The sequence below is a fragment of the Platalea leucorodia genome (genome assembly GCF_965183815.1).
Source record: "Platalea leucorodia genome assembly, chromosome: 19".
Lineage (NCBI taxonomy): Eukaryota > Metazoa > Chordata > Aves > Pelecaniformes > Threskiornithidae > Platalea > Platalea leucorodia.
The window spans coordinates 5,228,958-5,254,121 of NC_138841.1; the positions used below are offsets into that span (position 1 = coordinate 5,228,958).

Sequence of the window (25,164 nt, forward strand, 5' to 3'; positions counted from 1 at the left end):
CTGAGCCAAAAGTAGTAAGTCCATCTGGATCCATGCTGCTCGTTCCCATGCTCATTCCCCTTTGCTTCCTCATGGATCTCACTGAGGAGCTGAAGGGGTGCACATCTAGCACCCGCTACATTGCTCAGTTCATCCTCTGGTTCTGTTTGGGCTTTTGTGACCCATTTTGCCTGTTGGGAAGGACATGGTCTGTTCAGCGCACGCTGTCTGCAGAGTGGCGTAAGGAACAGCGACGTCTGCAAGAGGAGTGAAAGCAAAGCTGGGGGATGATTTTTCATTATGGGACTTTTTGTATCTGCAGTGTGGGAAAGGAAGAAGTGGTGGTGGCAGCCCTGAGGTGGGAAACTTGGAGGAGCTCCCTCCTGGATTGAGAGAGCACTGCTGGTTTTCTCATACAGAGCTCAGCGACAAAAAAAATGGGGAAATTTCATTCACAGGGCAGGAACAGTGCTTTCCTTTCCACCTGGAAAACATCCAGCGCATTTTGTGTGCTATTGGGGATATAAAAGAAAAGCCGCATGCAAAACAACAGAGAAGAACTCCTTGGCTTATGTGAACTTAGTATGTGAACGGTGCAAGCAGATGTGATAAGTGCTGTTGGAATTTTGGGGGATCTGAATGGTTTGCTAAGCTGAATGCACAGCAGAGTGTTTGGATGCTATGCTGTAAAATATATTTCAGCTCTTCTCACCGGTGGTAGGGGGGTATATATGTCTCCTGGCATGCAAGTGGAGAAGGTTGGAGGGTGCTGTGCATTGCTGGGATACACATTGCAAGAAATGGTTGATATATCCATTACCTGCTTGTGTGTAAGAAGGTGAAGAGGCCTCAGCAAGCCTGAAATTGCTGGAGTCTCTAGTAGAAATGTTGCTCTGTTGCAACACTGAGTGAGTTTTTGAATCTGTGCTGCTCCTTGCTTGCCTCTTTGGCTTACACTGTCCTCCGTCCTGTTTTGTTACAGGGTCTCTGGACCGCAGCGATGAGGAAGCCTCGGAGGAGGTCCCGGCAGAACTTGGAGGGGAGGCGTTCTCCCTCGCCCTACAGCCTCAAGTGCTCACCGACTCGGGAGACCCTGACGTACGCTCAGGCCCAGCGGATCGTGGAGGTAGACATCGATGGGCGACTTCATCGCATCAGCATCTATGATCCCTTAAAAATCATCACAGAGGACGAGCTGACTGCCCAGGACATCACAGAGTGCAACAGCAACAAGGAAAACAGCGAGCAGCCCCTTTTCCCTTCCAAATCTAAGAAAACACCTTCCAAAGGCAAGAAGAAGGAGTCGTGCTCCAAACATGCCCCAGGGACGTCTTTACACTTACCCCAGCCCAACTTCCGAGTGGTGGACTCCTTCAGCCAGCCAGATGCCCCTCCTCTCCCTGCCGCCTACTACCGGTACATTGAAAAGCCTCCTGAGGACCTCGATGTAGAGGTGGAGTATGACATGGATGAGGAGGATCTGGCGTGGCTGGAAATGGTCAACGAGAAGAGAAGGGATGATGGTTATGGGACAGTTTCTGCTGACACTTTTGAGCTGCTGGTGGACCGGTTGGAAAAGGAGTCGTACCTTGAGAGCCGGAACAACGGGGCTCAGCAGTCCCTCATCGATGAGGATGCCTTCTGCTGCGTCTGCATGGATGATGAGTGTCACAACAGCAACGTTATCCTGTTCTGTGATATCTGTAATCTGGCCGTGCACCAGGAGTGTTACGGCGTGCCCTATATCCCCGAGGGGCAGTGGCTTTGCCGCTGCTGCTTACAGTCCCCTTCTCGCCCTGTGGATTGTGTCCTTTGCCCGAACAAAGGTGGAGCCTTCAAGCAGACCAGCGATGGCCGCTGGGCTCACGTGGTTTGTGCCATCTGGATCCCAGAGGTCTGCTTTGCAAACACTGTGTTCCTGGAGCCCATTGAAGGGATAAATAACATCCCCCCAGCTCGGTGGAAGCTCACATGCTATATCTGCAAGCAGAAGGGCATGGGAGCTGCTATCCAATGCCACAAGGTGAACTGTTACACTGCCTTCCATGTCACCTGCGCCCAGCGGGCTGGTCTCTTCATGAAGATCGAACCCATGAGGGAGACCAGCATCAACGGAACGACATTCACCGTGCGCAAGACTGCCTATTGCGAGAGTCATTCCCCACCTGGGACGGTGAAAAAAGGGTCTCCAGCTGCTAGCGGTGAGGGGCAGGAGCACACTGTGAAGGAGGAGGGAGAGGAGGAAGCCAATTCTGGCCCTCCCAAAGGGTCTCTGAAAAAGAACCAAGTGAAATTGAAGCAGAAGATCAAAAAGGAGCCTGGTGATGTGACCAACGGGCGTTCATCTGTGCCCATGGTGACAGTCGCACAAATCCCCTCTTACAGGTGAGTGTTGCAGGTTTAGGGAAGGAACTGGACAGCTGGAGCTGGACAGGGCCTGTTTTGGGGACTCAGTCCCTCTCATTGTTGACCTTGGAAGCGCTGTCTCCAGTCAAGACATAGGAATAACCGTGTTCAAAGCGTGCTCTGCAAAATCATCCCGACCAGTGTTCTTCCACATGAGTGTCGCTGGCACGCTGTGGTTTCCTTGATTTGCTGAGCAGCCGTCCCAAACTGTCACGTAGCGCAGAATCCGTGGTGGTCCCTACCAGCAAACACCCATTGAGCATCCAAGTTTACATAGATGGCTGTGAGGGTGGTTTTCAAATACTTCAAGTTGGCAGGCAGATAGGGGTCATCTTGCTATTAATTTTTTTCTTAATCTCATTTCATAGTTTCTTAATTCCTCCTTTTATTACAGAGCATGTCAAACCTGTCAGTGTTGCAGGCAGCTTTGAATTTGGCTGTGTATTTTTTTCTCTCGGCTCTCTCTCATGCAGAACTAGGTAGTGCTGAATTTTTGTTTGGTGCCTGAGGAAGTGTGGTGATGTGTTGCCGGTATTTTCACAGATAAGCTTTGGTAAACTGCTGATAAAGCACCACGTATAATCTAATGAATGGTTTGAAAAGGTTAAAATAGGTGCTGTGTTATTCTTGGACTCCTGTCACATTGGTTTCCCAGATTTCAGCTTAATAACATCAGACTTAAATGACCCCCAGGAAAGTTCTTGACACTGAAAGTAGTTTTGAAATTAAGGCTGGGAGCTGAATTGGTGATTGCGTGCTTTGACCATTCTGTGGCAAGTGCTTGGTGAGAACCTCCAGACAAGCTGCTCCTGAAACAGGGATACATTGCAAAGAGTAAGCACGTATATCTTCGCAGCGGGGAGATTGTACCAGTTGCATGTGCAGTTCAGAGCATGCATTGACACACCACCACAAAGCTTTGTTGGGAAACCTGATGGTACCACCAGGGTCTGCAGAGTCACGGTTGCTTTGCAGCTGGCTCCATGACACCTCTTTGCTTCCCTTAGGCTGAACAAAATCTGCAGTGGCCTCTCCCTCCAGAGGAAGAACCAGTTCATGCAAAGGCTCCACAACTACTGGCTGCTGAAGCGGCAGGCGAGGAACGGGGTGCCCCTGATCCGGCGCCTGCACTCGCACCTCCAGTCGCAGAGGAACGCGGAGCAGGTACTGGTCCCCGGCTGAATCCACATGGGAGGACAGAGAGCTTGCATTCCAGGGGGAGATGCCCTTGATGCATGGCAAGGAAGGGGAGCGAGGGTGAAAGGATCAGAGGGTGACCTGATTTAAGTCTCTTTTGGTCTCCTCTTGGTGTGCTCATGCCTGAAGAGGCGAGTTAGTGTATCAGCGGGGTATCCATCGTGCCACTAGAATTGGTGTTGATGAGCCAGCAAGTAGGAGTTTTTCCCCTGAGTCAGGAGACCCAGGATTGTGCAAGGGTGTGATGGGCCCTTGGTGGACTGATCTCTTAGATGAATCATAAAACCACGTTCCTCATGAGTGATTAAAGATCCCCTCCTCAAGAAAATGGGTGTTAGCTCCAGAGTCCTGGCCAAATTCCAGTTTGGGTCATTCTTCCTGCTGCTTGAATTTCTGACCCTCCCATGCACATTCATATGCAAGTTTAGACATACTCATCAGCTCTGGACTCCTTTGCTTCCTCCTCTGAGCTGGCATCCAGAGTCACTCGACCTCGATGCTGTTAAACAGTTTGGCACGAGAACTCGTTGATGAAGTAATGAAGCAGTCGGACTCTACACTCTAACATAGCCTGTCAGTAGGCACTGTGCACGTTGTGCACATGTGTTTTTACTGTAACTGGAGGAATTTATAGGCTTTTGGTTTGTATGAGGGCTGCTCTGAGTGATTAATAAAAAAATTTTTCCCACTCATCAGTCTGGAGCTTGGGGAAGTGCAGCATTTCCTTGGTGTATTAAGTTAGCAATTTACCATAAGTTCGTTCTGCAAAACAAACGTCCTATAAATGCAAACCATCAAGATCTTGGGAAGCAATTGTCCTCTCTTGGCAATCATGCGAAAGTATATGCACTTCAGCTGTATCCTCAAAACCGTTTGAGAAGCTACAGATTTAGGAGAGGAAGGATAATTGCATTGCGAAGCCACTGAATTGTGTCTTGGAAGGTGTGAGCTCATCTCCCAGCGTTGGCTGTTCCTTTGTGATTTGGCAAATCTCTTTCCGTGGCTCTATTTCTTATTGGTTACAAAGAGGATAATAATAGCTCTTCTCTCCCATGCTTTTGCTCACCTTTCCTTTATACTGTAAATGCTTTGGGCTGCCTCTTCCATGCACAGCAGCCAACAGAAAGAACTTCCAGCCGCTGTAATGAACTTGGATATAAGAGCAGGGAGGGTGTACATGAGCATGCACTGAAGCGTGTTCCCAGAGTGTAGCTACAGTATGATTTAGGCCTAACTTCACAGATAACATAGAATCCAGAAAGGCTGATGTTGCGTTTGTTAAGACAGCTAAATGCTGTAGGAAGGAGGGGACATAGCCTGAACAAGAAACAAGTAGGCAGGAGGAAGACTATGAGAGCAATTTACAGGGGATGCCTTGAAAGAGGAGGAAACGCAGGAAGCCGGTCATGTTTTTCATCTCACCCCACTGTTCTGTCTTACAGAAGGAGCAGGATGAGAAGACCAGTGCAGTGAAGGAAGAGCTGAAGTACTGGCAAAAACTGCGGCATGACTTGGAACGCGCACGGCTGCTCATCGAGCTGATCCGTAAGAGGGAGAAACTCAAGCGGGAGCAGGTAGGTAGTTTTGGCTGTCCCGTTGCTGCACTTAGCTTTGGTCCTGTGCAAGCACCCTGTGCTGCAGGAGGCAGAGGAGGAACACAACAGTTTTCCTGGAGCCTTTTCCTCTTTTCATAGAGTCTGACTTTTGAATGTGCAAAGCAGCCATCTCTCCCCGTGTCAGTCACAGGCTCGCGCTGCTCAGCCTCTGCCCTCAGAACCGGTGCTGGGCTGTGGAGTGCTGGGAAAATGTATGTGCATAACTAATGGTGGATTTCATTCCTGACCTGCAGCACCCCTTCTGTTTCTGGGCAAGGACCAGGTGTCTTGCAGAGTAGAAGTTTGATCTCTTTAATGTTTATTTCAGGAGTTTGGTAATGCTTACTCCAGAGAAGAGGTCTAAATCACAATTCTGCTCTGCATTTTGAAAGCTAAAAATTCCTGTGTTTTGCCCTCTAAGTACATTTTTGAGAAGATGCAGTTTTAAGATGGAGACCATTTACTGATTTCCTCTTTGATCTGCGTGCAGTTCTCCAAAGTTGCACTGTTACTTCCCGTGCTTGCCAGCTTTGCCTGTTGAGGGTCTTTGCTTGCCGTACCTGGTTGGACGGCGCAGCCACAACTGTGCTCTCTGGCACAAGTATCTTCAAGGACAGCTTCATGAAAGACGCGCAGGGTGCACCTGCACGCGCGGCCTCAGGCATTGCCTGGGTGCTCTCCCTGCTGCTACGCACTCAGGCTGTCTGCAGGGAGCCAGGCAGAAGGAAAGCACGATCCTCTGTGATCACAGCCCCTCTGAAAGCTATTTTTTTGTGGCCAGAAACTGCCCGCAGCTTTTCTGGAGTCTTTTTGATGCCAGCACTGGTTCATTTGCTACGTTGTCCCTGATTTACAGCAGTGGCTCAGTCCTGCTTGCTGTGTGGACATATTTTAGGTAGGAGGATCAAAAGAAAAATCACTCTTGGGCTTTGTTTGCTTTTGATATTTTGATATATCCCTATCACAGTTGACTAAATCCATAAAAGCTTGTTAAAACTACAGTGTGCTTTATAAAACGATAAGCGTATCTAGTGGGAACTCTATCCCAGCCCAGCTTTTAGCTGAGTGGAGAAGGATGCTCTAGAGTCCTCAGTCTTTGGGTTCTTTCTTGTTTTGGGCGAAGAGTGTGGCCTTTATATCCATCTTCATTCATTCTCTTATTGATGCTGTCTTGTTGCTGAGCACATCAAATACAGTTTGCCTTATGTAAACAGACTTGCTTTCCTTTGCTGCTGAAGTGGTTGATTTAATGACATAATGAGGGATTATAAGATCAAAGAAATTAAAACGTTAAAGGAGAAAGAAATACTTCTGTCCTGTTCCAGTCTCCTTTGAATAGAGTTTCAGTGTAAGAGATCAAACCGGTGCTGCAACTTGTTTGCTTGAAATCAGACGGTATTAGAGACTTCATAAAGGATGTAAGAAACTGTATTAGGAATTTGCAAACATTTAACCACTGTTGTTGTTTGCCTTCTGCCTTGAAGTGTGAGAGCTTATATCTTCAACTTTGTTTATGCTCTCTAGTCTAATTATGGATGCTGTTGTTCATGTAAACGCCTACATACTTTTAACTTTTGTGTAATGTTGCTAATTGGCATAATAATATCTTGAGGCAGGGAGTTCTACAGGACAATTTACCAGGCATGAAAATCTTCTTCCTGTTTTCATTTTTAGTTGAATTATCTTTTAATTTTATGGGGTTTTCTCTTGTTTTGGCTTTATAAGATTGGATAAACAGGAGTTCCCCATACAAAAGGACTGGACTGTGCAGTTAGACTCTGCAGAGTGCTGTCTGCTACCATGCGTCCTGCAGCTGGAGGGGACAGGGTGTCTGCCAGAAGTTCTTCAGCAGTGAGTGTACCAGGCTATTGGTACGATGACCGGAGGTTTCCACCACTGAGTAGAGCTGGGGTGATGATTCAGGTGAAACCGGAGGGAGACACCACTCATGTACCCTGCCCTCAATAACTTGTGCTCATCGCTGTTTTCCTCTTCCCAGGTCAAGGTTCAGCAGGCTGCTATGGAGCTACAGCTGACCCCTTTCAACGTACTTCTGCGCACCACACTGGACCTACTGCAGGAGAAGGATGCGGCCCAGATCTTTGCAGAACCTGTTAACCTGAATGAGGCAAGTCTCTTTCCTAGAGGTGTCTAACGGGTTGTAGATGAGGTGTTGCTGGGCAGAAGCTCCTGTGCTATCATAACCCTGGAAGCACAAACCACCTTGTTCCAAGCTGCTGGTGGACTAAAGAATATCTCAAAGAGGACTCACAATGTGGGTATCCTTCCAGGCCAAAAAAGGGTATTGTTTTCTGGAAGCTTCAGCACGTCTCAGACAAGTAATGTTTTGCAGAGCCAGGACGTGTCTGCCTTGACTGGGTGACACAGAAATGAACTTCTGGCGCTGCCCCTTGCCGGTGGAAAGGGCATTAAGAGTGCTTATGATGGATGCGCTCTAGTTGGCTAGTAAATGGTTTTTGTAATTGTACAGGTTTTATATGTTTAGGTTCCAGATTACCTGGAATTCATTTCCAACCCAATGGATTTTTCCACCATGAGGCGGAAGCTGGAGTCCCACCTGTACCGAACATTGGATGAGTTTGAGGAAGACTTTAACCTTATAGTTACCAACTGCATGAGGTATAATGCTAAAGACACGATTTTCCACCGAGCAGCTGTCCGGCTCAGAGACCTCGGAGGAGCGATATTGCGTCATGCACGGCGGCAGGCTGAAAACATCGGCTTTGACACTAATGTGGGGATTCACCTGCCCGAGTCACCCAAAACCGAGGACTTTTACCGCTTTTCTTGGGAGGATGGTGAGTGTTCATTAACCTTTATTTTTTCAGGTAGATCGTAACTGTGTTCTTTTTTCTGAGCGTGTCATTCATCCTGCGTGAAAATCATAGCCATCACGCAGCATACAAGAATTTTCCTATCCATCTATTTACTTAAGCATATATGTAAATCCTTCTTAGCCTCAAAGAGCAGGATTTCAGGAGAGCCGGGCACTCGGAGCTAGGTGCAGCTTAGCTCCAGCTCTCCTAGTGCATGTCTGCCTCAGAAGAGCCTCGTGACTGCCTGCGCTGTTTGATTTGTGCCATGGCTGTAGTATAAACTTGGTATTTTAAAGAACAATACAAAGGTGGATCTAGGATTTTTTGCTCTGAGGAGAGCTCGTGTTTCATTGTAAATTGGCAAGGTATAGAGCAACTGGGTTAGACGGAGCACTGAGGGCTGGGAGGGGATGGTGTGGGGTTAAGGTACTGGAACCCAAGCAGTCCTTCTAGTCGAGCTTTTCCCTTCACAACATGACCACATCCATTCCCATAGCTGTCTTGAGATGCAGCTCCAAAGCACTGGTTGAATAACGTGGCTAAACTTAGTACAGAATATTGCTGCCAGCCAGCATGCAGAGCTCGCAGTCTGCTGTCCGTTTCCTAGGAGTCGCAGCCCTCTTGGACGCAGACAGACAGTCTGTTATGAAATTTGTGTTGGTGTACGATAGCACAGCCCTCAGATGCCTGCCCTGATTCAGCAGATGCCAGCCCTTCAGCAGAGCCAGAGGAATGGCAAACGTTATGTTTTGGCCAGTTCTCTTTGTGGCCTGATTTTGTCGTTTAATCTGGCAGTGAAATAGGTTTCTGCCAAGGACCTGGACTGTGAGCTGTCTTGTGTGGGTGCAGACATATGGTCTTGTACTGTTGCCCCTGGGACAGCAATGGGAACTGGAGGGCAGCAAGTTAAATCAGCTGCTCTTTACCCAAAGGAAGGAAGTCCAAGCTCCAAGGTTAACAATTCCTAAATCCCCAAACTAAAGCAGTTGGATCACAAATAGCAGTGGTGGGAATGAAGCATGGCAGTGGTCCCAAATGCAGCAGTGGAGTTCCCTTCTTCAAGAAGCCATGCTCCTTCCCTTCACTGTTACACTCTCTTTTGATGCAGTGGATAACATCCTCCTCCCGGAGAACCGCGCTCACCTCTCCTTGGAGGCCCAGCTGAAGGAGCTGCTGGAGAAGTTAGACATGGTGAGCACCATGCGGTCCAGCGGCGCCCGGACACGACGCATCCGGCTCCTGAGACGGGAGATCAACTCCATTCGGCAGAAGCTGGCCCAGCAGCAGAACAAGACCATGCCCAACGGGGAGCCTGTGCCGCGGGACGAGGGGCTGGATAAAACATCAAGGGAAGGGGACGAGGAAGGGGAGAAAGGTGAGAGGTTGCAGCAGGATTTTAGCTCCAACTCTTCTCTCTTCTAGTGCATGTCAACAGTCAAGACCTGCTGTTTCTCCTGTCCATGGCTCTAGTGAAAGATGGGAATGGCTGTTGGTAGTTTTGGCAATAACTCTTTCTAAAATGTTCAAGCAGATTCTTTATTCCTTTAGCAGATGATGCCAAGCCCGCGCACCCTCCCACCCTGGAGCCCACGGGGCCCGCACCCTCTCTCTCCGAGCTGGACTCTCTGCAGGACCCTCCAACACTCAAACCCATCAGTGAAAGCAAGTCCTTGAATCAGCTGCAGAAGAGGGTGATGTCGGACAGGGAACTCTTTGACAAGAAGGCGCTGCAGCGGGAGAGCCAAGCCTTCCAGCGCCTGCTCAGTGACAACGGCCTGAACGGACTGGCCTTGCCGCCTGCAGACACCCCTGCCAGCCCCCCCTTCAGCGGCGTGGGCCGACGGACATCTGTCCTTTTTAAAAAAGCTAAGAATGGGGTGAAGCTGCAAAGAGGCCTGGACTGCTCCCTGGAGAACGGGGAGGACCATGGGCAGAGCGCGCAGCTTTCGCCCTCCCGCCCTGACGGGGAGCGACAAGCTCGGAAGCGGCCGCAGAGCAGGACCTGCAGCGAGAGCGATGGAGAGAAGTCGCCCAGGCAGGCGGGACAGAGAGGTAATTCCTTGGGATTTCTCTTCCTTCTGTACCCTTGGAAACTGTGAGATGGGGGCTGAGGGAGTGGGAATCCTGGGGCCAAGTAAAGACGTCTGCATCCAAAATTATGCTTGGGGGAAACATAGTCCCCATAACCAGACATGCCTGATGAGAGCTTCAACTCTTCCACAGATTTCTAAAATAAGGCAGACAAGACACGTCTGTAATGAGTTGCACCTCTCTTCTCCACTGACTCTATGTGGAGTTTCTGGTAACTTAGTTCAGCTCTAGACACCTCTATTGTAGACATTTAAAGGTGCCAAGATGAAGCCCAGGGAGGTCACAAGTAATTCTTCCCTTTACCAGTCAGCAGGGCTACTGTAAGAGAGAGTTTGCCATTTTTTGTAGGGCAAGCCGACCAGCGTGCCCAGCTGCTTGCAAAGCTGTTGAATGGCCTGGCTGGAGACTCTGGGCTCTCCAGTAAAGGCTGAGAAGCCTGCCCTTATGGAAGGGTTTGTGTTGGCTTGGCCACTCTTGGGAGTGGGAGTTCCCTGCTGCAGAAATGGTGCATTTGGTTGGAAGTGTGCAGTGGACCAGTACCCACAGCACCCATGTAAGATGAGATGTTAAACATTACTTTTATATCAGCTGTACCCTCAGTTCTGGGGTTTAAATAAAATTAGTGGGAATACGGAACAGGTTGCTTTTCAAACTAGATCTGCAAATGGGAATAAGCAGCTGAGAAGAAATTTGGAAAGACACAAGGTGAAAAGGAACATCTGAGTGACAGCGCAATGTGATTTCATTTTAATTCTGTGTTAGCAGCCATCGTGGGACAGTTCCCATCTGTAAGGCTTGACTTAGCCCCTACCTCAAATATTACCTTAAAGTTATTTGGCTGTCAGAAGGTTGCTAGCAAATCGAGAGTGGGAGGAAAGCAATTGAATGTGGGGATTGACTTACGAGAACAGGTTAAAGGAAACACAAATGGCTTCTCCAAAGGTTTGAGGGACCTACCGTCATCATCTGCCAGTAATTAAAGCAGAGAGGAGTTGTCCACAATGGATACAGGTCAGAATGAGAGGCTGAAATTAAAAAAGGGAAAATAAAGGCAGGGTGCTGGGAAATCACTGATAACTAGGCAGGGATATTTTGCCTCTGCTGAAGCAGCACTGCTGGCTTTTTCCAATGAGTTGCAGCACTGCTTTTGTGATTCAGCTCCTTCCACTGTTTCAAACACAATTGATTTCTCCTAACCAGAGGGAGTGTCTGGTGTGCCAAATCTGTGTTACCGCAGGGGCAGGTCAGTGTGATCGGGATTGTCAGAACAAGGTGTTTCCTAGAAATGTGCTCCTTGTGGCCATTCTGTATTTATAGCTGAAAAAACAATAGTGGCCTTGGCATGAATTTGCCCTTTGTATGACTGACGGGCTTTTGATGAGCGCACAGGGAACCTGGGGGCGATGGGTCCCTGGATGGGGAAAGGCTGTGGTCATCTGGCTTCTTGCGCCTGCTCTGGGCTTGGGGATGCCCTCAGGGGTCATTCCCTGTCCACCCCTGCCTGTCCCTGGTTGTGGGATCTTGCCTAAGCTTGGAGGTGATCCCAGCTCTCTGTGTAGGTATCCCTCCGGTGCACAGAGCAGGAAACCTGGCAGGGAAGGGAAGATTTCCAGCACTGTCAGCAGTTGGGGCAAAGAAGTGAAATATTCCACTTAGGGCTACAGTGACATTTGTACCGGCCAGAGAGGAAGGTGGTGGGGAGCCTTCTTCTACCCAGGGGGAATTTGTTTCCTCAGTGTCTGCTCTGTCCACTGGAAAGTCCCATTTCCAGAAATTGAAGCAATGAGTTTTTCCTAGCACGGTTTTCTCTCAGCAAAGAACCTGAAACCAAATAAGCCTGGGGTGAGGCAGGGAGAGGTCCGTGGCAGGGTGAAAACTCTGTGTCTTTTCCAAATGACATCTGAAGCCAGATGAGCAAGTGGTTCATTTCCTGGCCTCTGGGCTTGCCCAGCGAGCTGGATGCTGCATGGAGCTCTCCTGTACCATCCCCGGGCACTTCTCCAGCACTTGCTTCTTTAGAGACAGCCTAATTTTTCATGTGTTTGGGGGTAGAAATACCTTTTGTTAGTCACCTTTTGGTTGCAGCTGAGTCTGGGGAAATGGGTGCAGAATTTCCCTCTCTGCTTGAAGTATTCAGCATCTTTGTGGCTGGCGGTCAAGGGACAGTGACCCTACCTGAGTCTTGGTAGCATCTCTGTGTGTTGCTGCTGCTTCTTTGGGCTGATTTCTGTTTGTCTCCTTGGCAGGAGTGACTAACGGCTTCGCGAAACACGTAGAAAGCGGCTCTGACTCTGAGTGCAGCTCTGGCCTGGGTGGTGGACTGGTGTTTGAAGCCTGCAGGTAAGTGCCCTGCGCAGAACTGTTCCGCATAACACCTTCTGTGTCTGGATTAATCTGCCTGGTTTCATCATTGGACTTCTTTGTTTCAAACCCAGCCCAAACTGTTACTTATTTTGTGTGTTGACCCTAAAAGACAGAAAGCTTCTGAGATTCCATCCTATCATCTTAAGCTGTAGGTCCCAAAAGCAGTGCTTGATTTTTCAAGCAAATGGGTATCTGTTACACTTCTGTTCCTCAATACATACACATCCTCCCTGCTCATGCATACCTTCTTGCAGTTCTTGAGAGCCAAAGCTAGAAAAACCTTGAACTCAAATGTCCAGTTCAGCACTACAGGTGAAGCTGAACTTCTACCACCTACTGAATCACTGCTTTCTTCCTCTCAGAGGTTTAAAAGCAGAACTGGGCACTTCAGACAGGACCGAACAGACTTAAAGCAAACATCTGTCATCTTTTGGTCAGATGCAGTAGTCATACATGAGTACCGTATCCATTTTCTGGTCTTATCTACCTATCCAGCCCTCCTAACACTGACTCAAGTCATTTCACAGCCCTTTCACTGCACAACAAAACCTGTATTATGCCAGAATCATGTCTGTGTGAGTTGTGAGTGGCAGGCTGAGAACACTTGACTTTGATGGCTAAGATCGTCCAGGACAGGCAGAAGCAAGACTTTCTTAGTTGATATTCTTAGTAATATTTTCAGTGCCTTGAACATGTCATTGCCCTCTGCTTGTCTTTGATGACCCTGAGGGTGATGGCCTATCACTAGAGAAATATGTTCAGACATTTTATGCTTCCTCCCAATGCATGTGCTCAGTTAGTCCTGTAAGACATCAAGCTTGCAATGACTTAAAATTGTAAAGCTCCCCATGCACACCCGTTCTCAGGACTGAGGCTACAGTTTAGAACTAATAGCTGTGTAACAAATTATTCTGCAGCAGGGTTGAATCCCAGGAGCATTTTTTAAATGAAAACTTTGCTCTGCCATGCAGAATGATCCTGTATGTTAGCTGTCAAAAGAGGTGCATAATTTTGCAGTTGTAGCTAAGGTTTGATGAGTGTTTCCATTATAAATCTGTTTGCAAAGGCTTTTGTGCCCATGACAAGGGGCAAGGCCCTGGGTTCAGAGGAGCAATTTTGGTGCGAGGGCTTTTCCCTGCGGCAGAGTGATCCCACCTCCGCAGTCAGGTTCTGGGAAGCCCGAGGGAAGCGCGTGGCACTCCAGCAAATTATCTCTCTTAGCGCATGCTGAGCCCCTTGGAGGCATAGGATCTCCAGCTCTTCTCTGAGATGGGACACCCACACACTTCTTCATCTCTCCCCTCTTCTCTGGGCCATGTGTCCAGACCTTCAGCTCAGTCATTGCTTCCTCTGTAAGCTGGATACTACCATGACCCCCGTGCAGATCTCACAAGAAGCTATTGCAATAAACTTATCGTAAGGCGAGGAGCCGCATCGAAGGGAACAAAAAGGAGAGACCTGGATTTGTGCATAGTTGCAGCATCATTTAAATGGGGGCCCTTGAGTCATGCAGAAGTCCTTCATGGGGTGAAGATGCTGTCAGAACAGGACCAGGAGCCAGAAACTCCCTTTCGGACCATGGCTTGGCCCTACAGCCCCACCATATTTGCCTCTATTTCCCCATCTGTAAGTGAGGGATACAAATCTGAATTCCCTGGGGAGTGTGGGGACTTGCTAGTTGATGTTTGTATAGTACTTCGAAGATGAAAAGTCCGATGTAAGTGCTTATTACAATAATTGCAAGCAATTCACATAGCAAAAATTACATTAGAGTTATGTGACACCCACAAAACAAGGAATTAAAAACAAGCTGCTGTCTCATGGATAACTTGTACAATTATTCTATTTAGGAACAGCTCTCTCTACTGCTTTTTCTCCACTCTTTCTTTTTGAGCACCAAATTCACTCAGAATAGGTTGCTTATTAGAAAATTGTAAAAGGAAAAAAAAAGAATTACAATAAGTGAAAAAATATGATTGCTTGAGGTGGAGATCATCCATTTTCTGAAGTGTTTGTGGTAACGAGGTGAAAGGATGTTCAGGACATGGGCTGAGAGAGTCCAACTGCGTATATATTGGAGTCGTGTTGGAGGGCTGCTCTGTCGTCTCTGAAGCCTGTACACAACTGGGTGAGCTCATGCAAGCTCCAAGCATCACAACATCAGCTCTCCAGTCTTCGCTGGGTTTCTTCCTCATGTTCGTAGCTTGGTTTCTATTAGGCCCCTTTCATTGCTCATGGCAAAGCTGGGATGATGTCCAGTGTACTTGCGCCAGAAGAGATGTATTGATGACATTTTGTTGAAGTATTCAGTGTTCTTTCAAGTCAATGATGCACCAGTACAGTAATTTTCCAGTATTTTAAACAGAGCTGGGCAATCCATTTACTTGGCTTTCTTTTCAAGGGTAATCTGTTTTCTCCTAATAGCTATTTTTCTATATCTTTCTAACAGTGGTTTGATGCCTCCCAAGCGAAGTCGAGGGAAGCCAGCTCTTTCTCGGGTGCCCTTCTTGGAAGGTGTGAATGGAGACTCCGATTACAGCACCTCAGGTGAGGACGGCTGCACAGCAGCCCCGCTTTGGGGAACACCCTGCTGTGGTCCCACCGCACCGTAGGGCTGACATCCATCTGAACCAGGGGGAGCAGGTCTCAGTGCACGCCGGCAACCAGTCCTGCATGAACTATCCAGATTATAAAATCAGACTGCTGACCTGCCTGCGCATTATCACCTGCTTTGTTACAAATTCAGGTTATTGCACAAAAGGTTTTCCTGCTTTCACTTTTACTGATTGCCTGTGCCCTATGTTCTCCTCGGATGGGTGCTTTCTGTAGGTCTGGTGTGTGTAATGTCCCTGGCACTGTCTTCTCCTGTTTTGGGACTAGTTCTCTTTAATGACACTGCAGTACAAACAGTAAATCATAATTAAAGAGGGGTCTCTCCGGAGATGACTTCATAGCGGTTCCCTCTTGTATTGCTATCATTGCTTTCAAGGTCTTTGTAACAAAGTCATCTTTGTCAGACTGTGCTATACAGCGGTAAAATTAAGTCACACTTCTCTAATACTACCCAAGGCACTACACCGATCTTCCAGCACTCACACGACCAGATTCTTGTCTTTCTTATGGTGTGTCAATGATAGAGTTATTGCAGGTTTATGCTGAAATCAGAATTCATCTTTGACTCCCTGGTACGCCTGTGCCCTTCTGTACAGCTCCTGTACTCTGGCTCCTGTCTCCCTGGGAACCGTTATTATCCTGGACCCTGCGTGCTCAGCAATCTGCTTTGGAGATAAGCTTACAGAGCAGGGCTGGTACTGGGAGAATTAGAATCAGTGGGACAATTCTGTGTTTTATAACATCGTTTCATTAATGGAAGAATACATTTGGAATGCAATAGCGGAGAAGCACATCAGATCCGTCTTGGCAGTGTGCTCATTTGGGTTGTATTCAGCCTTTTCTAGATTCAGTCTGACTTCTGGCAAAGCCAGTGTGTGTGTGTATTGACCATTTCCCCCAGAGCAAGCACTACTGGCTGTAGAATTCACATTGATGAAGATTACTCCCTTTCCAGGACCAGGAGCTGGCAGATTAGTTATTCATGTCTTGAATGGATCTTTCGCAATACTTCCGACTTGCAGTTTGAAAAAATTGATGGCTAATAGCATTCTGTCAACTAGAACCAGGCATTTCCTGCAGAGATCAAATAGCCCCAAAGTATATGGCATCGGAATAGTCTAGATATTTGTATTTAGGAGGAATAAAAAGGAACTCTCTGAACAGTGATCCAAGTTAATCTCAGATACAGCTTCATGCGTTCCATTGAGGATGGATTTGGCTTGGTGGAGCCTAATGGACCAAATTCATCTCTTGCATACCCATTTGATTTCAGTGATATAGCAGCTGTTCACTCCAGAACTGAATGTGATTAATATTTCCGTATTGAAGAGTTCATCTGCAGCTACATGCATCCGCAGACTTAGACCCATGATTTGGGAGACTGTGGCTTTGTCTTAATGTGGGACAGGACTCTATTGACAGAGCATAAAGAAGGCTGGATATTCACCGTGGCCAGGCCGGATCTCACTGCACGTTAAATTTTATCATAAACTCATTGCAGATGAGATGTGTGTCTTATCACCTCTGGTTTGGATACCCAATGCCTATAGGTACAAACAATAAGTGGCTTTTCATTTTACTCTAGGTCTTGATTAAGAGAAATGGTTTGAAATTATGGTTATGTGCACATAGTAGTGATTAAATGTATGCTCTTGCGTGACAAATAGCTGGACAATACGTTTGTTATGAAGAAAAAATGAAATTCCAGCTTTCTGCTTGCTGCAGAAGCAGATAGATAGATTAAAAAATTAAAATGGAAGTATTGTCAGTATGTTTTAAGTACAACTAGTTCATCTGTTTTAGCTGATTGCTACTGAGACAATGCAGGCCGTCATGCCTGGGTTAGATGACGGTGTGGTTTTTTTGTGTTATCATAACCCCCTTCCTCGTAATCGCCCTCCTAAACCATGTCTCCTTCTGTCCCTTAGGCAGGACTCTCCTGATGGCCTTTGAGAATCAGGCTGAGCTCGAGCCCTTGGAGCTTGTGTGGGCCAAGTGCCGCGGCTATCCCTCCTACCCTGCCTTGGTAAGTACCCCGCTGCTCTCTCGCAGCCTGTACCTGCAGTGCAGATAGCCCAGAACACAGTGCTGGTGTGCAGTGTAACCAGACAGAAAAGGAAGACTTCCCAAAATCATGCAATATGTGCTTTTTTTTTTTTTTCCCTGTCCCCTTTGCACAGTTAATTTTCCCTGTGCTCATTGTTTCAGAGCATTGCAGAGGATTCATAAAACATTGGTCTCTCGGTGCCAGGGATAGGAGGAGATCTTTCCTCTCCTCTCCTGTTCACTCTGCAGGTATGGGGAAAGTAATCAGTACTGTTGGCATGAGAAGACCTAAATTTTGTAAAGGCAGGCACCAGGTTCCACTGGTGTCTAACTGCCCACACATTTTGCTATATAGTGAGTACAACTCCATATGTAGGTGCCCAGCTGGCCTTGTGATGTATATATCCTCTTCAATAACCATGTGTTTGATTTAAATATGAGAATATATGCATGTGTTTGCACCTAGTCCTTTGAACGATATTTCCTTAATATTTATCTGTCTTGGAATATTTGATATTAATGTGAAATCCATAAACCTGGCTTCAGTGAGCACTGTACTCAGTTCCAAAGCAAGACACGACATGCAGCTATTGCTAGGAACTGCCAGTACCACTGCAGGCTTTTAAGTGCTTGTTAAGTTATCAGCAGAGATTGCTGAAGTAAGTATATAAGTAAGAACATGAGATAGGCTGACTATGTTTTGTTGTTTCTGCTACTTTTAAATATATCCCTTGAGACGTGGCTTTTCCTGCCGTCTCTGCTCCATGTAATTTCTGCATGGCTGCAGCCATCCCCTTAAGTATCTTTATGGTTGGGATCGCTAAGACAGACAGCGCTTGTGACTGCTGAGAAATTGTAGGGGGTGAAAGCAAGTGTGTTCATCACGGAAATTACACAGGTCTCTCCATCCAAGCAGCAGAGCTGTGAAACCGTCCGTAAGCTGACACAGCATGTATGCCTAGCCATGGCTGAGCACAGTTGTGATGCCGTCAAAAAGGGCAGATTCTGCTAAAAGCGTGACCCTCATCCATGCTCTTACTCTAAGTGGGAGCCCAGAGGAGAGAATAGCTACGGATCTGCTAGCCATGTTGGCCAGCCAGAGCATTTTTAGATATTCATGTGGCTACAGCCAAAGTTAAACTGTGCTTTAGCATGGCTTTAAACACTGAGATTGCCCCCAAAAAAGCAATCTGTTGTGGTGGAAAAGTGTCTTAATAAATTCCTACAGCTGGCCAACGTCAAAGCCAAGCTGCTTCTTCAAGCTCTTAGAAGCCAAGATCAGGAGGCGAAGCAGACTAGAGCGAGTATTGCATCCACCCTTTGCTGTTTCGTTCTCCTCCTGTGATCACACAGCACAAATGTTGGACACTGACATTTCTGCTTTATATGGGGAGAATCGATGCATCTGTTGTTACTTCTCTCCAAAATGACTGTCATCGTCTGTGTTCCTCTGGCCTGATACAGCTGGCACTGCCTGTCGACTCTCCAAATATTGGGTCTGATTCTGATCTAATAGCAGTATAAATCTGAGCAATGCCGCTGAAGTCAACTGAATGGTACCAGAATGGAGCTGTCGTGAAATCAGATTATGCCTGCTGAGTATAGCGATGGTGTTACATTTATTGTACAAGTTAGGAGTGAGGGAAGGAAATCCTTTGCTGAACACAACAATACTGAGTTTGTACTAAATTAACAATTAGTGTAAATGCATCTACATCCACACAGAACGGCATACTTATGTCCTTGCCCTTTTTTAAGATGGGGTGCTTGGCCTTTGGACTGACTGGCTTCCCTTCCACAGGGGAAGCCTCGAGGACAGGAAAATTCTTTAAAAATTGCACTGAGACAGTGCAAGCAATTTTGCTTACCCATCCTAAGTAGACTTTAATTGTCTAGCTTGGATAGACTGAAAGAACAGAAAAAAAAAAATGCATTCTCTCCAGTATTTGAAGGGTTTCGTGCTTAAATATCCTTTCCCTGTGTCACTAGATAATCGATCCCAAGATGCCACGCGAGGGTTTGCTCCACAATGGAGTCCCCATCCCAGTCCCACCCATGGATGTGTTGAAGTTGGGGGAGCAGAGGCAGACAGAGGCAGGAGAAAAGCTCTTCCTTGTCCTTTTCTTTGACAACAAGAGAACCTGGTGAGTGTGTGCAGACAGGTGGGGGCCTGTGGCGAGTGCTGTGGCAGAGAGGGAAGATAATGTTAAATCTTTGGTATATGGGAGCATACAGGGATTATGATGATGATGATGTTACATGTAAATTGGAGAATTTAAATATGCAGCAGTCAAGAAGAGTCTAAATGAGGAAGCCAGCCTGCTTTTCCCTGGCCCAAGAGCATGACGTCTGACTGCTTCACTTCCATGGTGAATAGCCCAGCATCCTTCACCCAGGGGTCACATCACCACAAAAATACTGAGGTACCTGAAGAGCCAGTTCAGTAGTCAAAATCTGCAGCAAATTAGAGAGAGCATTTGACTTTAAGCACCAGCAGACTGAGCAGCCAGTTCCACTGCTGCACAAAAGATTTGTGAAAAATCTCCACGGTAACATTTTCAAAATGCTGGGTTTATTCCATATTTAGACTTGCCTGATTTTTCAGAGGTGCTGAGTACCTGCAGTTTTCAAATCAAGATATTTGTTTAAGATGGAAAATGTAGGTGTAAGCACCTGGTTCGGGGCAAGTGAAATATCTCAAGGCCTTTTACCATTCTGTCTCCGACAGACTGAATCTGCTGATTTTAGTATCAGTGGCTAACAAGGCTCACATGATAGCAATAACCTGGCCAGATATAATATGCCACAAACCAGTGAAGTGCCTTAAAAATAAGCAATAAGGCTTTGAAATCCGTGTATGAAACAATGGGAAACTTGTAAAATTGGAGCATTATGCTGGAAGAGGTGAATCCCCGTAATGAGGCAGGCAGCCACACGCCAGACCCACTGGATTATTTAACCAGCAAACGCCACGTGGGAACACGAACCAAGCAAATAAATTGTCACCCAGGAGACAATACCTGTGTGCAGCTGGGATCACAGATCCAGAGGGTTTATACTGCGGAAAAAGCGGATGCTGGGTAGTTGGGGGGTGCTCGTGGGAACGGAGGAGAGAATGGGCTTGCCTCTTCTTCTGCTGCCTCTATGAAATAAAATGCCAAGAGCTTAAAAAGGAGCCTCGTGGTACTTTGAGAGCCCTTCTCCTCCTTATTCTCCCCGGGAAGGTCTTCGCCGGCATCCCTAGAAGGGGTTTGAGTGCGGCTGCAGCCAGGCAGAGAGAGCATCTCCCGTAAGAGCAGGGAAGGACAGGGGCAGGAGGAAGGAGGCGAACATTGCCCGAAGGCTGTGTTGCAGCTGGAGGGAAGACGCGTCATGGAGAGAGAGCAGAGCCAAACACACAGCGGGGTAAAGCAGCAAGGGGGAGTGTTTCCCCTTACATTTTGGGGCTGCTGCAGTGTTTTATGCAGTTTAAAGAGACGGAGGCAAGGTGCAACACAGGCAAAGGAAAAGCATGTGCCGTCTTTGTGGGAAGCTGAGAAGGGGGCCATACTTGCATCACCTGATGAGTATGTTTGTGTCCTCTGGGGAAGAGAGGTGCCAAGAGACACCTCCCGAGGTTTGTTATTAGTATGCCGCATTGTTTCACTGTCCCTGATTACCAGAACCACTTGATACAGGCACGTTCTTCATAGAGGTACTAATGATTTTTAGCTGAAAATCAATGGCAGTGCCCTGCTTCCTGTTGCTGTAGTCATCAGTTTTGAAAAATCTAAATCCAAGCTTGTCATTGAAACTACCTTCCCAATAAAAATCAGCATTTCCTTGGCTTTGCCCAGCTTTTGTTAAAGACAAGCTCTGGTGGATGTTTACACTCTTAAGTGACCACTTAGAGCCTTGTTTGCAGTTTGTGGGAAGCTAAGGCGCCTCAGGAAAGTCCTAAAAACCCCTCTTAGTGCCAGATCCAAATTCTGCTGACTTCAGTGATGCTGCAGAAGGGTCACAAAGACTGAAATTGGCCCCTCATCTTCTGGGTGAAGATAAGCTGAGCTGCCCTGGGTTGCCCGTGTTGGCTGGCTGGGAGATGCATTGAACTGTGCTAGCAGTGGCTGAGATTTAACTCCGAGGGGCTGGACTTGGTTAGGAAAGATGACGTGTTTCTGAGTGTGCTAGTGAACCTGGGCTAATGACTGCACAATAAAAACTTGCTATAGAAAAGGCACTTGCAATTTAAGTCATCAGTTGCAGTCAACTTGGAATGTGTCTACTGGAAGCGACCTGTTTCTGGATGATACTCCAGCAGTTGTAGTCACCCAAACCCTGATGCTTACAGCCTCTTGGAACAAGGCAGAGCTTTCTCGGGGATAAAAACTTACTTTCCACCATGGAAGTCCCTGTGTTTGCTGCTCTGTGGAAGACAGGAGTTTCTAAGTTTCCCCTGGAGCTCCAAGGAGCACTGAAAGCCTTGAGTAAGGACTGCAAGGAGAGATAAAACTGTGCTCATACAGGAAGACATTGTGGCTACAGGTGGTTCTTCCATGTCAAATGCAGGCATTTAAACATTTGTAGTATCATTGTGGGGTGTTAATGATAAGCAAATAGATCACAGGAACGTAGCTACTCCTGGGGAGGAGATGATGACTAGTGAGTAATCGCTGCTGAGACATGTGGGGAATGCTTGAGGAGCTGGAGTACTTGGCCATGTCTTGGAAACTCTTGGGACAAACTCCTTGGCCTGTTGGAGCAGGTATGAGAGCCAGGCATATCGGAGCAGTCTCCTGCAGAGAGCTCAGGCGTAGCGTTGCGAGGGCAAGAGGCCTCCAGGTGTTTGCTCTTCTTTCCCCATTTTCCCTCTTGATGCCCTTGATGACGGGGCTCTGCGCTCTCCTTTCTGTTGCAGGCAGTGGCTTCCACGTGACAAAGTCTATCCCCTCGGCGTGGACGACACAGTGGACAAGTTAAAGATGATGGAAGGACGAAAAACCAGCATCCGCAAGTCTGTGCAGGTGGCATACGACCGAGCCATGATTCACATGAGCCGCGTGCGGGGAGATCATCCCTTCGTTACGTCCAATTATCTGTAAGGGGTCGGGGTGGCCGGTCCTCCTTTTCCTCCAGACCCCGTGCTCGCTGTGTCGGCAGAGCGGACCGTCTCGTGCACTGACCGGCCGGGGAACGCTGTTCCCAGCAGCTGTCAGCACTCCTCGAAGTACCGTGAAATGTGCCAAAAAAACCTGTCCAGCTTCTTTCTGAATGTGTCTCGTTGAAGAGCTGGCAGGAGATGAAATGTATGGTCTACAGGGCCAGGAGTAAGGTAGTTAGGAAAAGCTGCCAGGGGACGGGAGCCAAGGTGAGCTGACGCAGTGAGCAGAGTGCAGCACTCAGCTGTTCGGACCTCGTGCACCCTCCCTCGCCCCTGCCTCCCCTGTGCCGCCAGGGTTTTTAAGTCGTCAGCCAGCCCCGAGTAATTCCCGGGAACCCGTCACCACTGTAACCGAACCAGGATCCTTTACTGCAATCCCAACTGGACTTTCTTGTGCCAAATTTACCCTAACCATTATTGGCCTTTTTATTTTTCTAAATGACATTGATTGTCCCATCACGTTAAAAAAAATCGTAGCTGGGAGTTTGCGTTACGATTTTCCTGCCTACGTACATAGTGTTTTCACGTTAGGTTTCTCTCATTGCATTTAGAAAAGCCTGAGATATTTTGGTAACCTTCCCCTCTGCTGCACACACTTACATGCACAGATGCACAGAGCTTTAAATACGAAAAGCAAATTAGCTGATTTTTGTGTGTGTGTGTTATGTCCTAGAAATTTATTTGGTAGTTTCACATTTAAATTCTGATTTCTGTGACTGTGCTTGTTCCAGTAACATTTCATATCATGGTTTAGTACAGTGCTGAGTCTAAGCAAAGATAACTTCCTTTTTTTAAGAAGAAAAACTAATTTTGGAGGTGTCTAATGAGCCGGAGCAGCTTTGCAGGCACTGAGGTTGATCAGGGTTGGAGGGAGATACATCTTTTGTGTTGGTTTATGCACATTTGGTGTAAGGCTCCTCTTCCTTTCGTCCCTTTTTTCTGTCTCTCTAACGTTTTCCTCTGACTCGGTTTGGGTTGAAACCAAGCACTAACTAGAGCACACGACCATTTTGCCTTTTCGCCTTCTCCCACACGCGCATATCCTTTCCCTGGCGTGTGGGTCTCCAGCGTTGTCATCCATTACAACCCAAGTAAACCCAGCTCTGCAGACAATCCCTGGTTTTTTGGGTTTGCATTGCAAAAACGGGGACAACTGATGTTTGGAAACTTGATGACAAAACCTTTTCTATTAGCCAAGGACTTTATGATTTCTCTGATCTCTTCTGTTGTGTATCCCTTTTTGCTTTCCCATTTTGAGAACCAAAGGTGCAGAGCAAGATTGTAGATTGAATATCATCATTTCGCTTTTTAACTCAATATTTTTTTATTATTTTAACTTTTTCATACTGAAGAGAATGTGGGGTCAAAATAATAATAATTAATAATAATAATAATGAATAGTGGGGAGTAATCACTGCCATTTCTACTTGGTCTACTTTTTTAAAATACCACTTCTTATACATTGGGACATGGAACCACACTTTAAGGAAGATTCCTGTAACATATAGAGATGGGGCATAGGATTTTGTAAAAATAATAATAATAATAATAATAATAATGCCTATGGAGTGTGGCTAGGGAAGGATGTTGTGTATATAGTTGTAAAATATTGTTCTAAATTATTTAGACCTATTGTCACCATTCTTGAAGTCCTCAGTTGTGTTGCTGGGTCTTTTATATGCACACAGTGTAATTTATTTAAAGGAACATACACTTTTCCAGATGGTAGCTCAGCTGTGGACTTGTGACCCGTGTATATGTTTTATGATCTTGGGATTTGGGTATTTTGGTTTTTGTTTTGTTTTGTTTTTAAATGACAGTTTAGAATTTGAATTGGCTAATCCTGCTGTTGCTACGGGACCTAAACGTTACTGTCAGTCTGCTGTAAAGCACAGATCGCTCTATTTATTGTAGAAAGTGAGTTTATTTGCTTTCTAGAATTGTTTATATCAGATGGTATAAGAGAGGTAATAAGAAAATCTATGCTTGTAAAGAAAAAAATGCTAATTTTACCTACTATAATCTGATTGTCTGAGACTATATTTTCTCTCTGAGAAATAAATGTTCTAATGTATAAAAAAGAAAAGAGTCTTTCCGTGCTAGTGTTGTCCTGAGGTCCAGGACATCGCTTACCGTGATGGTATTTATTCATCCCAGTCGTCCCAGATGCAGGCGTAAAGCAGTTGCAAAGAGCAGTGATAGGGAAGGGACACGCGGAGGGATTTCTTGGGCTGCCTCGAACATCTGGAGGTGAGTTTATTCCCTGTGCAATGGGTGCCAGGGTTGGGTGCTGCAGGACGGGATCCCACCTGGCGCCGTGCACGGCAGCCCTCTGGCCAGGGGGTGGCTGAGAGCCCCAAAGGGATAGGAATTGGGAATTTGGGGCTTGAATCCCATCTAGTGCTGCTCATGGTGGGCCGGGGGCTCCTGTGATCCATGGGCAGTGGGATTTGCCAGCAGATGGAGACAGGAGCCGAGCCATGTGGATGCAGCAAGGCGGGCTGCTCCCTGGCTGCTGGCTGGGGAGGGTTTTCCATCTTAGCAGGGCTCTTGTGTCGTCTCTCTTCCCTAAGATGCATTTTCCTCCCTGCAGAGGTTCGTGTTGTCGCAGGTGGTTGCGCACCATCAGGACCCCTTTGCTGCCCGGCCCCTCTCTGCAGACCCGGCGTTTTGCTGGAGGCTGCTGCTCTCCGAGGATGCAGGTATTGTTCCCGTCCGCCACGAGCACGAAGCCCGTCTGGGGCCAGAGGCACAGACCCACCGCCGCGATGCAAAACCCTGCAGGAGCCTGGGGATGCTTTTCCCTTCCCTTCTCCCATCCCCTTGTCAGCCCAAGTGCCCCAAGTTCTGCAGGGGACAGATACAGTCACCTGCTTCGAGGCCTCATCCTGGCTCT

At 47.2% G+C, this 25,164-nt stretch overlaps 1 protein-coding gene across 8 annotated transcripts in view; it reads left to right on the top strand.

The window, feature by feature from the left end:
• The window catches only part of BRPF3 (bromodomain and PHD finger containing 3), a 35,192-nt gene extending 10,815 nt beyond the window's left edge, over positions 1-24,377 (top strand). For 3 of the 8 annotated variants that reach the window (XM_082330413.1, XM_082330410.1, XM_082330411.1), the window contains exons 2-13: positions 962-2,364; positions 3,393-3,549; positions 5,025-5,156; positions 7,177-7,305; positions 7,684-7,996; positions 9,123-9,389; positions 9,563-10,066; positions 12,352-12,445; positions 14,919-15,016; positions 17,011-17,108; positions 19,118-19,272; positions 22,026-24,185. In XM_082330413.1, the coding sequence (XP_082186539.1) occupies positions 980-2,364; positions 3,393-3,549; positions 5,025-5,156; positions 7,177-7,305; positions 7,684-7,996; positions 9,123-9,389; positions 9,563-10,066; positions 12,352-12,445; positions 14,919-15,016; positions 17,011-17,108; positions 19,118-19,272; positions 22,026-22,209 (3,516 nt within the window). In that variant the 5' untranslated portion in view covers positions 962-979 and the 3' untranslated portion in view covers positions 22,210-24,185. Of the gene's footprint in view, positions 1-511; positions 562-961; positions 2,365-3,392; positions 3,550-5,024; positions 5,157-7,176; positions 7,306-7,683; positions 7,997-9,122; positions 9,390-9,562; positions 10,067-12,351; positions 12,446-14,918; positions 15,017-17,010; positions 17,109-17,290; positions 17,378-19,117; positions 19,273-22,025 lie in introns of those variants that run through there. The other 5 variants (XM_082330412.1, XR_014230219.1, XM_082330408.1 and 2 more) reach the window with 5 other exon arrangements.
• The last annotated feature ends 787 nt before the right edge of the window (positions 24,378-25,164 follow it).